The 18,361-nt window shown below is 37.3% G+C and overlaps 2 protein-coding genes across 9 annotated transcripts; both read right to left on the minus strand.

The window, feature by feature from the left end:
- Positions 1 to 885: 885 nt before the first annotated feature.
- Positions 886 to 13,809, minus strand: LOC106928544 (poly(rC)-binding protein 2). Of its 8 annotated transcripts, none has more exons than XM_088005723.1 (13): positions 13,615 to 13,794; positions 12,399 to 12,524; positions 10,333 to 10,356; positions 10,222 to 10,254; positions 9,980 to 10,096; positions 9,753 to 9,884; positions 9,528 to 9,656; positions 8,686 to 8,760; positions 7,962 to 8,003; positions 6,811 to 6,910; positions 6,097 to 6,143; positions 4,832 to 5,001; positions 886 to 2,160 (listed from the first exon to the last, which is right to left on the minus strand). In XM_088005723.1, exons 2-13 carry the CDS (start codon positions 12,465 to 12,467, stop codon positions 2,124 to 2,126), a joined length of 975 nt encoding a protein of 324 aa, XP_087861849.1. In that variant the 5' UTR covers positions 12,468 to 12,524; positions 13,615 to 13,794; the 3' UTR covers positions 886 to 2,123. The 8 variants fall into 8 exon arrangements, with proteins under 8 accessions (XP_087861849.1, XP_087861852.1, XP_087861848.1 ...); XM_088005726.1 differs by having other exon boundaries at positions 6,811 to 6,883; positions 13,615 to 13,793; XM_088005722.1 differs by having other exon boundaries at positions 6,097 to 6,149; positions 13,615 to 13,792.
- A 1,286-nt stretch (positions 13,810 to 15,095) lies between these two features.
- Positions 15,096 to 18,049, minus strand: LOC106928531 (uncharacterized). The gene is made up of 4 exons (XM_015004838.2): positions 17,892 to 18,049; positions 16,747 to 16,813; positions 16,147 to 16,667; positions 15,096 to 15,739 (listed from the first exon to the last, which is right to left on the minus strand). Exons 2-4 carry the CDS (start codon positions 16,760 to 16,762, stop codon positions 15,707 to 15,709), a joined length of 570 nt encoding a protein of 189 aa, XP_014860324.2. The 5' UTR covers positions 16,763 to 16,813; positions 17,892 to 18,049; the 3' UTR covers positions 15,096 to 15,706.
- Between the last annotated feature and the right edge of the window lie 312 nt (positions 18,050 to 18,361).

Raw genomic sequence — 18,361 nt, forward strand, 5'->3', positions numbered from 1 at the left:
TCTAACAAACTGAATTTTGGCCATAATCATCAAAACTAACAAAGTAATGCTTATATCACTATGTGATAAATACACAGGATTACATTTTTTTACATTAAGAAACCTTTTGTTGATATACTAATTTATTGAGATGCGCCCTTTTGGCAAATAAATTGAGCGTTAGTCAGTTGGCAACTTAGACAAGATAGTTGAGGCCTATTACAGACAATAGTTCACGTTTACTGAATGCAATATTGTTCAACAGAAGGAAATATGAACAGATAGAGGCTCAGTTATTTACTACAAACTTATTAATGTAAAGGGGATACTTGTGGAGAAATTACGAAGTACATCTTTCTTCCCAGCTCCCCATGTCATAAGATTGGCCTGGACTGTTAAGAGAAACCAAGAACACAAAGCTTTACTAACCATTGTTTCAACGCTTGCACAGACGACACACTCGATGCTCGAGCATTGAGCCTTTTTGTTGGTCTATTTGTTTTTTTCAGCCAAGAATCAAGTGATCATAAAACTGGTGCTGATGTCTTTTTACCTTGCACTTCAACTCGGATCCGTTCCACATTTCAATACCTGATCAGATGAGATAAAATATGCAGCTTTTTGTCAAATGTTTTGTTTCCCGTTTACATTAGCAGACCTTTTATAATCAATTCATCCCAGTCAAAATTTGAAATCCTCAAGATAAAATGTTGTCAATGAGCCAAACTACTGCCCTCTAGCGGCCTGAAGTAATATAACACTGGGCTGAACTGAAACATTTTCTACTGCATCAATGTAACTGTACAATAAATATATTTAAGAAGCAATTTAAAAATAAAATCAAATTTGCAAAATCTCAACCTTTGTTCTTAAATGCTTTACAAGAGGAAAACAAGAGGCTGGTGGTTTTGAGCATTTCACATCTTTATTTCTGCATTTTTTTAAACAATGTGGCACCCAGGTCTACAGTCTCAAAGAACGTGCACAATTTATTTTTTTCTGTCCTGCAAATAAAAAATAAAATAAGTTCTGAGTTGAGCAAAGCAAAGAGCAGGAATTTAGTGTTAACTCACAACCCTTTTCTTTGTCTACTTCATACTGGTTCACTCCTCAGCCTCGTTTACATTTATTAGACAAAAATTCAGTGTCCAGAAGTTATTTCCACTTTGGTAGTTAAAAAAAATAATTCTTCCATTTAAAACAAATATTCCAACTTTTTTTCTTTTTCAGTATATATCAATTTATACAAAAGAAAAAATTGAGGATAACCCTCTGATCCTGATCCCTTGAGCCAAGCCCGAAACACATCCCCCAACAACCCCCCAACAAAATCCTCCAAAACCAGCAAAAATAATCAACAAATGATCTGAGGACCAGGAGAGGGCGGGGGGAGGGTGAAAATACAACGGAATGACATGGAGGAGAGGAAACATGACATGCTTTGTAATACACATCTGAATAAATTAATCTGAGTGTTAGAACATTTGTCTTCATAACCAAATATATTCTGATAGTGCAGCTACAGCTATGTTTTCTCGTCAGGTGATATTAAGTGTTACAAGCACTTCGGATGCACTTCAGTTGAAGAAGGTGACACAGGGTGAGGATGCTGTGTATTCTTAAAGCAAGTACATGAAAAACCCAACAGGTAGGAATAAAAAGAAGAAAAAGAATCATGGATATAGACAGAATAAAACAGTCACTCTATTCTTACTTTTGATACATTTTATTTTTCCTCTTCCTGTTCAAAGAAAAAAATAAATGAGTGTACAGAACTAATTCTATATGCCCTAAATGAGAGTTTTCCAACTCTACTTTCTGTCATGGCAAAAAAAAAAAAAAAAAAACTTAAGAGGAAGTGAGAAAACAAGCCTAATAACATTAAAATCTGTAACTCGACTCAAAAACGGAATTAAAAACCTAATTTTCTGCTTCTTTTCTTCTTTTTTTTTCCTTTTACTAAAACCAAACCCAAACAAAGAAAATAAATAAGGAACTCAGCAGATCAAATCAGTTGACATGATTTCAAATGAAAAAAAGAGGATGTACATTATATAAACTCTGAAGTTGTATAGTTGCATTGCCTGAATTTTTACGGTAGCCAATGATATAAAAGTGTGATTTAGTGCAGATGCTGTGTCTTATCAGTTGGCTGCCAGTCCCGTGGCCTCAGAGGAAAGCCTGGAGAAAACAGATACACACCCACAGAGCAGGGGAGGAGAGAGGAAGGCATGCAATCAGACAGAACAGAGAAAACATCAATATTTACTCTACATTATTACATCATTACCATAAAAACCTCTGGAAGGAGGTCATCTGGCTTTATACACCAGGAAATGTGCTCTTACAGAAACCCATTACATGTCTAGCCTGGGGAGGGAGGTTGTGTTACAAATAAAGATACATCTTAAGTCAGCAGCTGATCAAAATCTGGCAAAATCTGAATGAACTAGCAAAGGGATTAATTAATCAAAATCTTAGTAAAGGGGACTCGCGCTACTCATGGTTACAGATAAAAATGAAGCTGCACAGGCTTAGAGGAAACTGCAAAACAGGAGCAAACAGCCTAGCTCTTCTCAAAGCTACATGACAACTATTTTTGATTTTTGGCCCTTTTTTTTGTTGTTTAATTAGTTTACAGAATTATAAAAAATTACAGGTCGACTCATAATTATTCTGATTTAGATTTTGTGTTGTTTTAATTTAATCAGAAAGATTTTCTGGCTAGATGAAATGATACCAACATCTCAAAAATAAAATCTTGCTCAAGGGTTGTTGTTTTTTTTAAATGACATGATGAAAATAATAAACATCTTCCTCAATAATCAACTGAAAAGCCTCAATTCTCTAATCAGTTATGGTAACCTAACCTTTTCTATAATTAGTGACCAACTTTTATGTGCCCAAATATGGGCCTATTTAATGCTGATCTGATTAAATTTGACTCTTTTCATTCAGAGTTCATTTCACCCACACTGCTATGTTTCCAGACAACTTTTCACAGATGATGTAAATATCATGAGGATCAATCAAAAATGCTCAAGTGGGACCTTTGACATGATTCTGCTCTTGATTTGCACCTGTTTTCAAGTTTACTAGCTAAACCTATGAGCTAAATCCTGAAGCTCCCAGAAATTTATTTTCATCTTCTTGAGATCAGTCGAAATTACCTCCACAAATCTGGTGCCTTATTATTAATCATCTCTTATTGGTAAGCTAAAGCAGATGGGTCGTTTTAGATTTTTTAATAGCCAACAAAACCCAAAGCACAAATAAGTGGCTTTGATACCTGAGGGAAGATTTACTTTGATTTAAAATTATTCGGTTTTGTTTTGTTTGTTTTTTTTCTTAAATCAGCAAACGAATCACGGCGAGACAACCCTTTTTGTAAACTAACAACAGTCACGTAAAAATAACTGGAGAGAAAACTAATTCCACAGGTACAACGTGACATCTTAAAGGAGCCGCTACCTGAGCAGAGCTTACACAACGAGAGAGAGACAGAGAGAGAGAGACAGAGAGAGAGAGAGAGAGAGAGACAGAGAGAGAGAGAGAGAGAAAGAGAGAGACAGAGACAGAGAGAGAAAGAGAAAGAGACAGAGAGAGAGAGAGAGAGAGAGAGAGAGAAAGAGAGAGAGATATTCGGTTAAACTACTCCCTGTCCATGCTAAATTCAAAGTCCTTGAAAAATATAATGCACTCGACATGTCACATTTTAAAGAGACAGGTAGAGTCAAGCTACAGATATTTTATAAATATGGCGTTAACCACCTCTCTGGCTTGGTAACAGGGGGCTGCTTTGTGCTGTAAGCGAGGCATGGCGCAGCCAGATACAAAAGCAAGTGCAAGTACAGACAACAAAGAGCACTGTCAGCACTTCAGGAGGAGATGACTTATGTTTCCTTCATTAGTAAGGGGAGAGCCTTCGCCTTTTGGACTTGGAGCCCAGCTCAGGGGCCACTTTGGGCTCAGTGGGAATTGGGTGTGGGGGGTTACTGGCCCCACTGACAACATGGAGGGCCAGGAGAGGCAGGGGCTTGAGACTGAGGAGACTCGACACACAGGCGGGTGAGCTGGGGAGCAGGGAGTCGGTGGAGGAGCAAGAGGAGGAGGAGGAGGAGGAAGGAGGTGGCCCTGGAGCCAACAAGGACAGAGGGATGGGGGCTGTAGGGGGCGCCACACAGGAGGAAGAGGAAGAAGAGGAGGAGGAAGAGGAGAAGGAGGAGGTAGCGGCAGAGGAGGTGGTGGTGGTAGTAGTAGTAGTAGTGGTAGTAGTAGTAGAGGTGGAAGGAGGGCACAAGCTGGTCTGTTCAGGGTTCAAGGAGGAGGAGGAAGAGGAGGAGGGAGGAGGTTTAGAGGACTCTACACTGTAGAAAGAGAGACAAGGAGAGAGGGACAACACAGTCGGGATGGGTCACAGGGCAGGCTGGTGAGCAATGGGTGAGGGGGAGGAGGAGGGGGGATGGGGTCGGGTGTGGGGATAAAAGTCACTCAGGGATGCGACCAAAACAGCAGACGTGTTATTAGTCATTAATGAGTTAAACTAGGAGTGGAACCACTCATCATAACTGTAGTGGTGGATCAATGTGGGAGTCAAGGACGGAGGGAGGGGGGGATTATTAACAAATACCAAGAAAAAGAAAACACCATCAGCTAAATTATAGAAAACTGAACAAAGCTACTGAAGTTTAGTAGGTCAGAAGATTCTTGAATTGTTTTTTTTTTTGATCCAACACAACAGCATGACCACATTTAAACCTGTGCCTTCTATTCACATGTTAAATTAAGTATCTGCAATGAGTGACTGTTTAACCACTATGGGGACGTCGTAATTATGTTCGGATTATCTCACCTTGCATTGATGAGGTACTCCGCCAGACTGATGCTGGCGGGCGAGCCTGTGATGGTAACCTGCCGGTCAGTCGATCCATCCACTGGATTTGCGATCTTGATCTGGGCTCCAGACATTTGCCTGATCTCATTGATTTTGGCTCCCTGGCGGCCAATGATGCATCCGATCAGCTGGTGAAGAGAGGAGCGAATGAGGGGGGGGGGAAAAAGAATAAAGACACAAATGGACAGCAGTTTACAAGAACACTTCTCAAGCATGGCCTCGTAATGACAGAAAATTGTTGAAAAATCTTTCCATCAGTGATTGAAGCATTAGAGGTTTTCTAGTTCTACAAAATGTCTGCTAGTAAACAAAGAACTCATCGCGCTACGGTGAGAAAATATGCTTTGAAAGCTGTCCCAGTCCCACAGTTGGACCGTTTTTATGCACATCCAGTCAGGAGAGCTGCAGAGATTTCAGCTCCTCGTTTATGGCACCATTTTTTATTTTTATTTTTTTTTTTTCCAAAACAGGGTGCATGTAGAATCTAAATACTCTCCAATGAGCAACGTTATAAAAACTTTTAAAGGCTTACAAAAACCGATTTGTTTCATATCTGTGTGTTGACTTTGAGTAAAACCTAAAAAAATTATTTTACTTCAGTCCTTTTCATTCACATTTAATTGTGTAGATAAAGTGAATGTCTAAATTTAAATATCGCACTTTAACATCATAAATGTTAAAGAGCCTATTTTTATTCAGTTCAAGTTCAGTCTCATTCCAATTTTTATTTTATTTTCAATGTGCACAAACAAGGACGGCTTTATTTTACGACTTAGGTTAAAATTCATATTTTAAAATAAAAAATGTATTTGAATAAAAATATTGAAAGGTTTATGAAAAAAAAAATCACAAACCTTAAGATATTTGTTTTGGAAGTAAAGGTAATCATTTAGATTAGATTATATGGTGCGTATATTTCAATCAATCTCCATGCACATACGAATGTACAATTGTTGAACAGAAATCAGATCAAACTACTCAAATTTTATTACATATACTTCAATTAGAACAAAATTTAACTCAAAATATACCATATTATCAGACACTGCAAACATATATATATATATATATATATATATATATATATTTTTTTTTTTTTTTTTACTTTGATAATTTAATGTAATCCCTTCATAAGAATAATGCTCCCAAAAATCTTTAGTAGAAATCTCGCTTATTACTAAACTGACAAGAGTGTGGTAAAAGTAATTGAATGTCTCACTTACATCATTTGGAATGGTCATCTCATGTGAACTAGTCTGAGCAGAAGCATCTATCCCTGACAAGAAAAATACGTCAGTGACTCAAACAAGCAACAACATCCTCACTTTTTAAGGCCACACAGTGACATGAATAAACTTCAAATACAGTTTGAGTTGAAATTCTGACAAAGTCTTTTTTTTTTTTTCCCAGAATTAATATTTGACAAAAACTGGCAATAAACCCTCAAAAAAAAAAAAAAAAAAACTCTGTGCAGCTGTGGATCTTCATTGGTATGAACCTAGATGCATAAAGAAAGTAATATTCTGGCATCTTTGTTTGCGATTTATATATTTCAGACAATAAGATGCAACAAAGTCTGGAAGAACAGAGTTTTCCATACCTGCCTAAACTTGAGCAATACTTGAACCGCATAGCATACTTTATCAGAGCCTTGTTTATTTCTTATTATAGACATTGGTTAATTTTATGAGGTCTGAGTAATCTTTTTATTCTAAACTGCAGCAAGAAAGTGTCATTTTTATATAAAATATATGGGTACTAGAGCACACCAAATGTTTTTTTTAAAATGCTGCATTGTTTTATATTGTACAGCAAAGCCCTCCCTACTTCAGGGAATGTGATAGTGACTGTCAACGTGGTGTGGCAATGCGAAACATTCGAGTCGAATCAGCTGGAATGGCGGCGTGAAAGCCCACGGGCCTTGCTGTGCTGCATACCAGTGAATCCCTGGTTGCCTGGTGCAATAGGGAAAGGGCTCTGCTGCATAGCCAGCTGGTGAAGCTTGGTGAGCTGTGGAGAAATAGCAGCAGAGGAAGACTGTGAGAGTGAGAGGAGGAGGCGGGGAGAGAAGAAACAGAGGAAATGGGAAAACACAGGAAGAGAGGAAAAAAAAAAAACAGAGCACATAAAAATCACAATCAGTACAGACGGCTACACAAAGAAGCGCCAACAAAGGAAAACTTAACACACGAGACTTCGTTCTATGATCTTTAAATCTTGTTCTCTCATAAAGCTCTCTCTATTTGACTAACTTAAGTCTATATGGGAAATCAAATCTGGTTTCCTCTCTAGTCAGGCTCCACCTCTTGGTAAACTTTTCCTGCCATCTTCGGGGTCAAAACAAAGCTGCAATACACACTCCCTATACAGAGGGGATTTCCTAAGCAGAACAACAGACTGCTTCAACTTAGCTTCAGGAGAGCTGAGAAGAAACTTTTATGCTACATCTAAAAACACATCAGGTCTAATAATCAATAACCATTAGATAGTGATAGAAAACATTTAAGCAAACAACTTTTTGGCCTAAGAAGCATTTACGACAATCATCTACATGTTAAAAGATCCTGACCCAACGTATCTTTTTCACTTAAAGAAAAAAACAAAAAAAGAAGCATTGATTGGATGAAGCAAAAAGCGACCAGAGGACAAAGTGACAAAGGAAAAGACTAAAACAGTGTGTTTATTCAGGACAGACCAATAAATGCGACAATACTGCACAAAGAGGAAGAACAGGGAGGAGTGAGCAGCAGGGACAGATTATTATTCATGGAACAGTGGAGAGTCTGGACAAACAAACAACAAATGTCAATTAAATTAGCTTCTGACTGCAAAAAACTGAACAGATAGTGAGAAAAGTTACGACTCTCTTCTAAATGGTTGATATAAAAAGGACTGATGACTGCAGATTAAATGAAGGGTAAACAAGGTAACTAACTATAGTTATATGTGGAAAACACTGCATGGCTGGGTGGGTGATTATTCATTTTGGGTCGGGGCTGTAATTATGAGTGGGAGTGGAAGTGGTGGTGGGGAAGATCAAGGGGGGAAAAAAAAAAAAAAAAAAAAAAAACAGTCCTACTGCACTTACATCTGGCTGTGGGATCGCGTGCTGTCCTTGTACAGCATAGGCCTGAAACATATGGAAACAAAGCTTTCATAGGCCTCACATCTGGTTTTATTGGGTCACTTACTTCTCCAGGTACGTCACCATTAGATGACAACCAGATGACTCCTGCATATCAAAAGTTAACCTGATGATGCTCAACAAATATTAACATGCACCTCTTGTCCAAAGTCTCCACATTTCTGAGAGCAATGAAGTATTTTTGTGACATTTCATTAGAATTAGAGGAAAAATCCAAACGGAAAATTATTACAAAGAGTACGACACAGTACTTGGTTAAGTTTAAAGACTTTGTAGTGTTAAGAGAACAAGCACCAGAAAGCGTTTAAGTTCAAGTCAGGATGAAAGAGAAATGACAAACTAAAAGTCTTTGACAAAAGGAAAACATTAAAGGAAACCAAGATTTTAGAGCTTTACTTGTTCTCCAAGGTTTTAGTGACTCTTGATGCAGCTGTTTTCTCAAGGTAAATACAAAGTGAAGCATCTATTTAAGATGAACATGATGTTAGCGCTTGTAAATTCACAAATCAAAGTTAAGCTTGTTAAATCATCAAACATAAGAATTATACATTTTTAAAATGGTTAGCTAGGAACTCTAAACCTCCTCAAGTCTTTTCAGTGGTTGATATAAGAGGAAATCAAACCCTCCATAGATGAACCTTGTGTCCGTCAGAGAAGCTGTTTATACCTGTCCGCCTGCAAAGATGACAGGTGATCCTGAAGGCTTGGGTCGGTAGGGGATGGTGACCCCCTTGGGGGGAGACTGCACAGGGGAAAGAAGGTGGGTTTTATTACGATATCTACTACATCATGTTAAAACCATTAACTTTGAAAAGTAAAACTTTTTCTTAATATTCAGTCTTTTAAGTCAGAAGGCAAAGAAAGTGATTGCAGTTCCCCGGCTTTAATGCATCACTGCAACTCCAACAAAACTACAGACAGTCACAAGGTGGAAATTAAAGTTAATGCTACCGATCATTTATTAAATTAGCAGCTGTTTTTAAATCTTACTTAGGAAAATACAAGGTGCATATAAGCCTGTTGCGGTATGCAAGTAACTGCATGCTGAATTAAGACGTGCTCAATAATTGCCATTGTGATAATTAATGTTTTTGGAAGGTTTATTTTGTTTACGGCGACTGACAGAGAGAGATTTATTGTTTCAGGTTGTTGTGTTTTATTTTGGCAATTTAAAATATTTTCCAGTTCTAGTTGTTAAGTGTTCTTTACAAAATCAAAGTTTATTGGGTGACCTTGCATTATTATGCACACACTAAAACAACCAGCCTATTTTTATCTCTGTATTACTCTATAAAGAGCAGAATTGACAGATTATTTTGACAGGAGTGCAAATAATTTTCACCTTTCTCTTTTAAAAAAAAAAAAGCAAATAAATTATGTTTTGCATTATCGTTTTAAATTTTTGCTCAAATACTGTGAAACTGGGGTATTTTTTCTGAACTTTATCTCGCATTGAGAATCTCCTACTGGCTCCAGTCGACATAGCAACATCTGCACCTGTCCGCTCACCTCAAGCATGACCACGCAGATCTGCTTAACACACTCAATTATTGACTGCGGAGTTCCAGCAATGGTGATGGCACGCTCTGTGGAGTTGGGAAGCATGTCTCCCGCCACTTGTACCTGAGCACCGGTTGACTTGAACGCACAAGAGGGGGAAAATTAAACGAAACCTCATTAATGTTGAGTTATTAAAAGTGTAACGTGTAAAGGTGAACAGATTTTAGGGCATACCTCTCGAATTTCTTTGATCTTGCAGCCACCTTTCCCAATGAGCGAGCCACACTGGCTGGCAGGCACTACGATGCGTAGAGTCACTGGAGGCTTGCTGGTGGCTGTGCTGTTCGTCATAGAGCTGCTGATATCCTGGTATGAAATAAAGAAAAGATAAATTAATACAGCTGGAAAATGCGGTGCTCTCTGTTGATCTATAGAAGAAAAACAAAAAACTCAAAGCAAACCTCTTCCAACTTCTCTATGATCATAGAGAACGCTTTAAAGATGGCCGTCGTCGGACCTGCCAAAGTGATGATCCGTTCAGGACAATTGCCTTCAGAGATGTTAATACGAGCTCCACTCTAAACAGAAGAGAAGCAAAAAAAAAAAAAAATGTACAAAAGTATTCAGTAACTGTGAAAAGATCTGACAATAATATGACTCATTGTAGTAATTAAAGAAACACAGTGAGCTTGAAAGGACTAACCTCTTCTCTCATCTTCTTCACAGATTCACCCTTCTGTTTGCAGAGAATCAAAGATGTTTAATGTTTATAAAAGAAAACAACATTAAAAGAACATAACTGGAAAAGTCTTACCTTTCCTATTATACTTCCAACCTCCTGAAATTGGGGGGAAAAAAAAAATATATATATATATTGTAAGACATATTTTTCTTAATTCATCAAAATGAAAAATCATGTTTCTATAAATTAGCCTATTGAAGAATTGGAGCTTGATGTTAAACTCTAAATGTAAATGTAGCAATCCAGGGTACATTGAGTCAGTACACAACACGGGATGTTGCAATAAATGTGTTAATACTGAATAAACCAGCATTAGCCAACCTATTAGTATCTCTTGCAGAGTGATTTAATATCTAAAACCAGCTCAACATAAACTGGCAGAATTATTTACCATTATTTACCAGCTCAATATAAACATATTGGTGAGAATTTCTCTTAGTAGTAAATGTTTTTTCTAGACCTCAGGAAATGATGTCTACAAGGGGGTAGGATTTGACAAAAATACAGATGAAAAACATGTTTCTATTTATGTAACATAATTTAGTACAGTTTGACCGTGGTAATTTTTATTTTTTTATATCTCACCAGTTTGGTGAATCTGCAGTTAAAAATACCAAGAATGTGCAGCTGCCTTTAAAACCGCCATACGAGGCTACAGCAGAACTCACACCATGGAGCGTGTGCGGCTATGCTGTCAAAAGGGCCAGATGGCCTGGGGACAAATGCCAGGCAATGCCTCAGGCTGCAAATTTTTAAGCACTAAGGGATGGTGCTAAAATAAATAAAATTAAAAAAAAAACAGAAAAGCGAAAAGAAAAAAAATCCATGGATAAAATGTGTATTACTAAGTCCAACTTCTGTACATCCAATCAGAATCCATTAACTAAAATACCAGGTAGATTTTGATTAGAGATGCACCATTAAGGCTTTCAATGTTTTTTTTCCAATTTAGCACAAAAATAAAAAGAAAAGATGCTTATAGATGGGACAAGTAGTTTTAAATGCCCCTAAACTCTATTAGATTTTTAATAATCTATTAAAAATAATACATCAAAGTCTATAAGTATAGACCATTTTAGTCTATCTCTATAGAGTAAAATGGAGGGAGTTATAAGTTTGTACATTTAATGAAAAATACAAACATTTTCTATATGTTAATGAGCAGATAAAGTTGATAAAAAGAAACATTCAGGCTCTGAGCAACTGATTGATGCATCTCAAAATTGTTTTTAATAAATACAGTATTTCAATGTTCAGATGAAAGCTGACAGCTCACAATATACTACACATCATAGCCTTGAACCTTAAACAACAAAGAAAATGAAAAAAAAAAAAAAAAAAAAAAGTGAGGAGACATTCGCCCAAAAATAAGAAAATGCTCAACAAAAACAAACATATTTCCTTAGCAAGCCTCGCCATTCCGTGTGGAGAAACTTAAGCTTTTTATTGTTAAATAATAAACTGATGAATGTTAAAGTGAGAGAGATGTATGGACGATAAATGAAATATGGAAGGAGAAATGCTTAGGGGAAAAATAGTATCTATCTTTATGTTGCTTTAAGATGTGTGAAGTTCATAAACTCCAATATTTCAATTTTGGCTTCTTTTATGCGGTCATGTCCACTTTCAAATATGCAACATTTAATCACAATAGTAATATATATTATGTTGCTTGTTTACTTAATGGCAGTAAGCCAGTTGTCTATATACTTTGAGTAGCATTCCATTGAGTGACTTGAGAGTGTGAGCCTCAGGTAAAACTGGGACATGGCGCTGCTTCAACACTGCGTACGTCCGTGCAACACGAGGGGCGTACGCAATTTCTATGATTGGTTTTTGGGATCTTGTTGTGGGGTGTTAATCGCTTCTCGTTGCCCCCTGTATACTACACGATGCACGACACACGATTACACCGAGACTCGGCCCGACTGTAAAAGTTGTCGCGCAACTTGAAAAAAAGAAAACCACAAATACTGCCTTACATAGGAGATCAAACTCGGTCTCTCCATTTTCTCTTGAGAGCAAGGATTCCATTACCATTTACTTTCACTACTCCCCTTCGCCTACATATCCTGTTGAACATCAATTTCATCAATAAAGCATCATGCTGTATCAGAGTGTCCACATGAGCTGCTCACCTTGCCGTGCATGAGCAGCCTTATAGTAAGGGTGACATTGAGTCCGCCTTCAATTACTCCGGAGTCCATAACTGCAACTATAGTGGTCCGTACAGAAACTGAGAGTCTTTGGTCACAGAGATGGATCTAAATAGCATAAATATAGAAAAACATCATTATGCATAACAATGAAAAAGGAAATGTATGCTATAAACAGAGCAGTGTTACAGCAGTTTTGCATCATGCTTCAAATTTTATTAAAAGTTCATAATTCTATTGGTATTGGTATTTCAAGGCATGGGAGAGTATTTAATAAATTCAGTAAACATTTTGGTTAGGAAAAATAAGTCGGAAAATATCCACAGTGCCTTAAAATTCCTATTTCAGACTAAATGACAAACTTACGTGATTCATCTTTAATTTTCAAATCTATAGATATACCACACAATTAAATAATTGGTTTACATGTCGCTAATTAAAATGTTAATTATCAAGCACACTGATGGATACCACGAAAGAAAATCCTAAGCTTTAAGGTTTTTCTGCAGTTTTATTGCAGGCTTTCAAAATGTGGATGAATGCTGATCCATCCACATCACCAGCTAGGTGGAAGGTCTTCAATAGTAAATCTATTACCTCCAGGTCAAAAAATAACATATGGTAACATGCTAACTATGTTCGCTAGCCTTGAAACAAGTTTAGTAACAAACTGGTTGCCGTGTTTCTTCTAAAGGCTCATCTGGACGACTGTGTTTTATTTGCAACACACATAAATTAATTGGATTTAAAATAAGCGCTAAACGCTTATTTTGAAGATTTAAGGAGAAATGTTAAAGATGAAAGTCTCTTAGCCCTCTGTAGCCGTGCTAGGAAAATGAATGGAGCATGCATGTGCTTGTTAGCATATTTAGCTACTTAGCTTACTTCGTCAGCATTACGAACAGATTCTAACTCAAATCAAGGTGAATTGAATTGCATTGTTGTCATCTCTTAAACAAACGTGCTTGGTAAACTATGAAAATTAGCAACTAAAAGTGCCACAAAGGGACTCTCTGTTGTAGTTCTTTAAAATAAGCTAGGCTAGGCTAGGCTAAGCTAGCCACATCACTCCGAGCGCAGATTGCGTGCTCATCGTCCTCACGCGGCCTATTAGCACGCTGCACAGGCGCGATTTGTTTCCGCTACTTCTGACCATAACAAATATGTCATAAAATAAGAAACATCACAAAAAACTCACCTGCTAAGAGCGCTGCCGACTGATCGGGGGGAGGGTTGGGGTTGTAAGGGTAGAAGGGGAGAGGTTCGGGAGGGTAAAAACCCGGGGGAGAGTTTAGAAAGGACTCGGGGAAGAGGGAAGAGTGATGCGAGATCGAGCTCCACTCCTTTACACAAAGACAACAAAACTGTAACCTTTGAACTACCACCCTTCACCCATCACAAACCCATACCACCGCCAGCCAGGAGTTTGAACTTAAGATGCTCCAGAAAAATATCACTTCGTCCACATTTGATGCTACCGTACGGTAAATAATAATTACATTCAAAACTAATTCTATTTTTTGTTGTTTTTTAAAATGATACATAAACGTTTTGTGATTAAAAGTAGGTTACAACCAGCTAAATAGAATTCAAATTGATAGTCAGAAATGACAAATTACAAAAATGGCAATATCTTAGGCAAGGTTTGATAAATAGTGTTCAAAATAAGATATTTAAAATTTAAAGACCAATGATGCTTAAAACAGCTTTGCTTTAAAAAAAAATACATTTTAAAAAATGCATAACAAAAAATACCCATAGAACATTTTAAAATTTTGTCAAGGTTCAACCACAAAGTAGAAGGATTTGTTTTAAACTTTATTTTATAAATTTTATGTGATAGACCAGTACAAAACAGAGGTTTATATGAGCACATTAGTGAATTAACAGCTTTTTAAAGACTAAGAAATACACCAGAGAGGGCACAGATAAACTCCTGGATGTGTTTAAAACTTGCAATCAATTATCTGAGTAGGGAAGAGCATAGCTGACCCAACCGCAAATCTAAAATGATATGATTGTTCACATAACCCGACAGACTTGGGAAGGATGAATCAATCAGAGAAGCAGCCATGATGACTTTGGAGGAGTTGTAGAGATCCTCAGCCTTGGTGGTAGAATATTATTTGTGTGATTCACTTTTTGATCTACATGCGAAACGGTGTGGTGTGTGGGGAGGAAAACAAACACTGCATGACATCATGCATAACAATATGGAGGTAGTGGCACGATGGGGTAAGGAACCTTTTCTTCTGCAAACAAAGAGAAGTTGGCCAGAGTGAATATGAAGATGGATGCAGTTAAATATAGATCGGTTCTATGAAATGTTATAGGTGGCCAAAGACTTTGACACTTGAACAGATGTCAAGCTTCCAGCAGAATAACAACCCTAAACATACTGCCACAGCTCTAATGGACTGGCATAGATCAAAGCATATTCATGTGTTAAAACATCCCAAATACCTCACAACCTGTGGCAAGACTTGAAAACTGATGCTCAAAGATGCACCTCCGTTCAGTCAGGCTGAGGTTTAGCTATTTTGCAAAGAAAACGCTTCTAGATACACAAAGCAGGTAGAGATGTACCTCCAAAAATACTTGCAGTTGTAATTGCAGCAGGAGATGGTTTAAAAAGGCATTGACTTCAGGAGCTGTGTACACAGTACAAGAATGCCACAATTTGTAGATTTTAGTTTTTATTGTATTGATTTATTTACACAAAATTACAACAAAACACTCAACAGTTTGTGATTGTAACAAGACAAAATGTGAATCTGTTATGGGTATGACTGTACATCCAATTATAGAGCAACATTTTTAAATATTTTAATAAGTTTTGAAAGAAATTAGGATAGAAATCCAAGAAAGAAAAAAAAAACTAGACCGTGTTAATACTCAACATTAACAAGGTCTAGTTTGTAGGGTGCAGAGTAGGGTGGTACTCTGCACCCTACCACTTATCTAGCACAGTAATTGTAATACAAAACTATTAAATACATTTACAAATTCAAGTAAAAGACAACTTCATATCTGATGACTAATGAAGGTGTAAATTTTTCATTTACACTAATGAAACAAAAAAACAAAACAAAAAAAGCAGTAGCAAACAAATCCATACGCCAAAATCCTTTACTTCAACGGTACACACCGACTGAAATTTAAATTTAGGCCCTGAAGAAATAGCTTGTGTGACTTCAAATGTCAGAAATGCACTGTAACTGATATTATAACATAATGTACTTATGCAGTCATTTTAGTTGGATTATTGGATGATTCGCTCTCTGAAAGCCTCAATCTGAATCGCTGCTGCTGCTGCTGGACCACTGTGAAGAAAACATATAAATAAATATATTACACACAAAACAACTTATGTTTTATTTGATAGAGGAAAAACTTCCAGTGGAAATGAAACTGTTGACATTGAACTTCTATTATTTAGATAGGGGTATAAATAGAGCTAAAAGGCCAAAGGGAGGTGAAACTAGCCTCATGTTTTATTCTGTCAGGATACCGTTTACATTTATTCAGCAACCTAAGCTTGTTGTTTCATGAATCAGAATTCCTTTTAATGTCTAAAGTGCAACAAACTTTAAAAAAAGTTGCTGACTGAGTTTCTATTGCTTTTAGATAAAGATAGTTGCTTCAGGACTAACCTATACCCTTGTATTATTATTTCAGGTGCCAGAATAATCATTTTAATTAATATTCATGCTTTTTAACCAAGCCTCACCTTGCCATGCTTGTAGTGACCATGCATGTGGTATTTGTGACCCTTCTTCATCTTTTTCCTCATTTTCTTATTAGCTTTGTGAGAAAGTAAGCCCATTCCCACTGCCATTCCTCCAGCTAATATTCCAGCCGCAGGGTTAAACCCATCATGATGATGATGATGATGGCCTTTGTGTGGGCCATGACCGAAACCTTTTGGATAGTGCAGGAGGTGACCCAGATGAACACCTTTAGGATGGCAAGCATGTCCTGCAGGATGCATGGGATATGCATGAGGTCCAGGAGGTCCATAGGGCATAACCCCTGGAGGTCCATGGGGCATCGGTCCTGGAGGCCCATAGTGGATCATGGCCGGGCTCACAGGAGCGGAGTAGTGGCTTGGAGGATACTGCGCTGTAGGGTATCCAGGGTAAGGAGGAGGTGGAGCCTGGGGGTAGACCCCAGGTCCAGGCGCTGGTAAATATGGAGCACTGTATCCAGGAGGGAATGCAGGATTTTGTTGACCCATTGGAGGGGGAGGAGCTGATGCACAAAAGAAGCACAATCACATACCTTCTACTTCATAAAAGTTAAAATGTGACAGAAAGCTTTGTATGCTTACCTTGATTTGGCCACATGGCTTGTGTTTTAGCTTGATCAGCAGATAAGCACAAGTCTCAGAAATAGTCCTAAAAATAAGGAACATTTATGGGTTAAATTATTTACAAACAAGCAGTAAAAAACAGATTGTAAAAGGTATATTTCAAACTCTGTCTCATTTTATGTTGTATATATTCAGTGGTTCAACTACCTTAACAAAGTGTACCCTAATTAAAAATAAAGGCTCTATAAAAATTATTTGTTCAACAAGCATTTTTTAACCAAAAAGACAGGAATAAATCCAGCTTTGAGAAGATTATGAAGCTGGAGCCTGTACAAAACTTTGAGGGAACTTTGCAAAGCACAGACTGCTGCTTCAGGAGTCACCAGACACAGAAGTAGTGAGAACATGGGCAACAACCAAGTTCTTGTGCTTAAACTACTCCTGACCCAAAGTTATGCTACATTGATGTAGTAATTCAAACAAAAGGATACAATAACATATACTGTAATCATATACTGTACTCCACTGCCCTCATGTAAATTATTCAGATTTTCTAAGAAAGAGTATAGAGAAGTTAATGATACAGTAGAGGACTTTTTTAAGTAAAATAACTTGTGCCCTGTGATGGACTTAATGGGTAGAAATCAACTTGTCAATGAGATTCTGATACTGAGATGTTCTGATCAGAAAGGATTGTACTTTTCCACATGTTTGAATGCTTTTTTTTTATCTCCGTGTTCTGTTCGACACATATGGACTAAATGATAAAAATGCTTTTCCGAAAGGTTGAATGATGAATGACAGCAACACATTATCCTTTAAAAGGAATGTACGAACCCACTAAAATAAGCTTTACAATAGAAAGACAGCCGTTTTACAACAAATAATTTTAAAAACTAATTTTAATGAAGCGTAAGATTCGTGTTTATTCACATTACGTGTTTATTCACACATATAAAGAAATTAGCAACAAAATTGTTTAATTATGTCTCAATCATTAGTCCGTATTTAAACTCTAACAACCAGCACTTTCTTCATTTACGCTAGTTTTACAAGCAAAACCAACACCACAAAGTTCATGAATCCTGTAATTATGGAAGTTTAGCATTGTTTCGTATAACAGCAAAGCTCTAGTATCCGTAAACATAAGTGTGCAGGCTTACCTGAGGAAGCTGCCTCTGTTCTTGAAAGGCGGAAACTTGTAAGGTCTTGTTCGTCTTCCGCATTGAAACTGTATTAAAATGCAAAAAGATGCCACGCCTTCCCTTAAAGGACACGTACGTGATGGCAAAATGCAGCAGCTGACGGGGAATGAAAAGTTGAAAAACTTGTTCTGTTTTGCTTTGTCACACAGAGAAACTACGATAACACTCGTCAGTGGAGGATGTTTCCACAGGGAGGAGTCAGGAGTTACCATAGAAACACTCACATGACCTCTTTGTAGGATATTCACGCCTGTGAATGGTACCTGTACCAGAACACCATTACATCATGGATCAACTGTGTCACAGAAATGCCTTAGAGACAGAATCACATGCTTTATGAAATCAATATCAGGAAAACATTTAAAAAGAGAAAATATTCAGTCTATTCAGACAATCATGACAGTATAAATTATTTATTATTGTTGCGG

Source organism: Poecilia mexicana, unplaced genomic scaffold (assembly GCF_051168715.1).
Source record: "Poecilia mexicana isolate PSO_F unplaced genomic scaffold, ASM5116871v1 scaffold_5, whole genome shotgun sequence".
NCBI classification, from domain to species: Eukaryota; Metazoa; Chordata; class Actinopteri; order Cyprinodontiformes; family Poeciliidae; genus Poecilia; species Poecilia mexicana.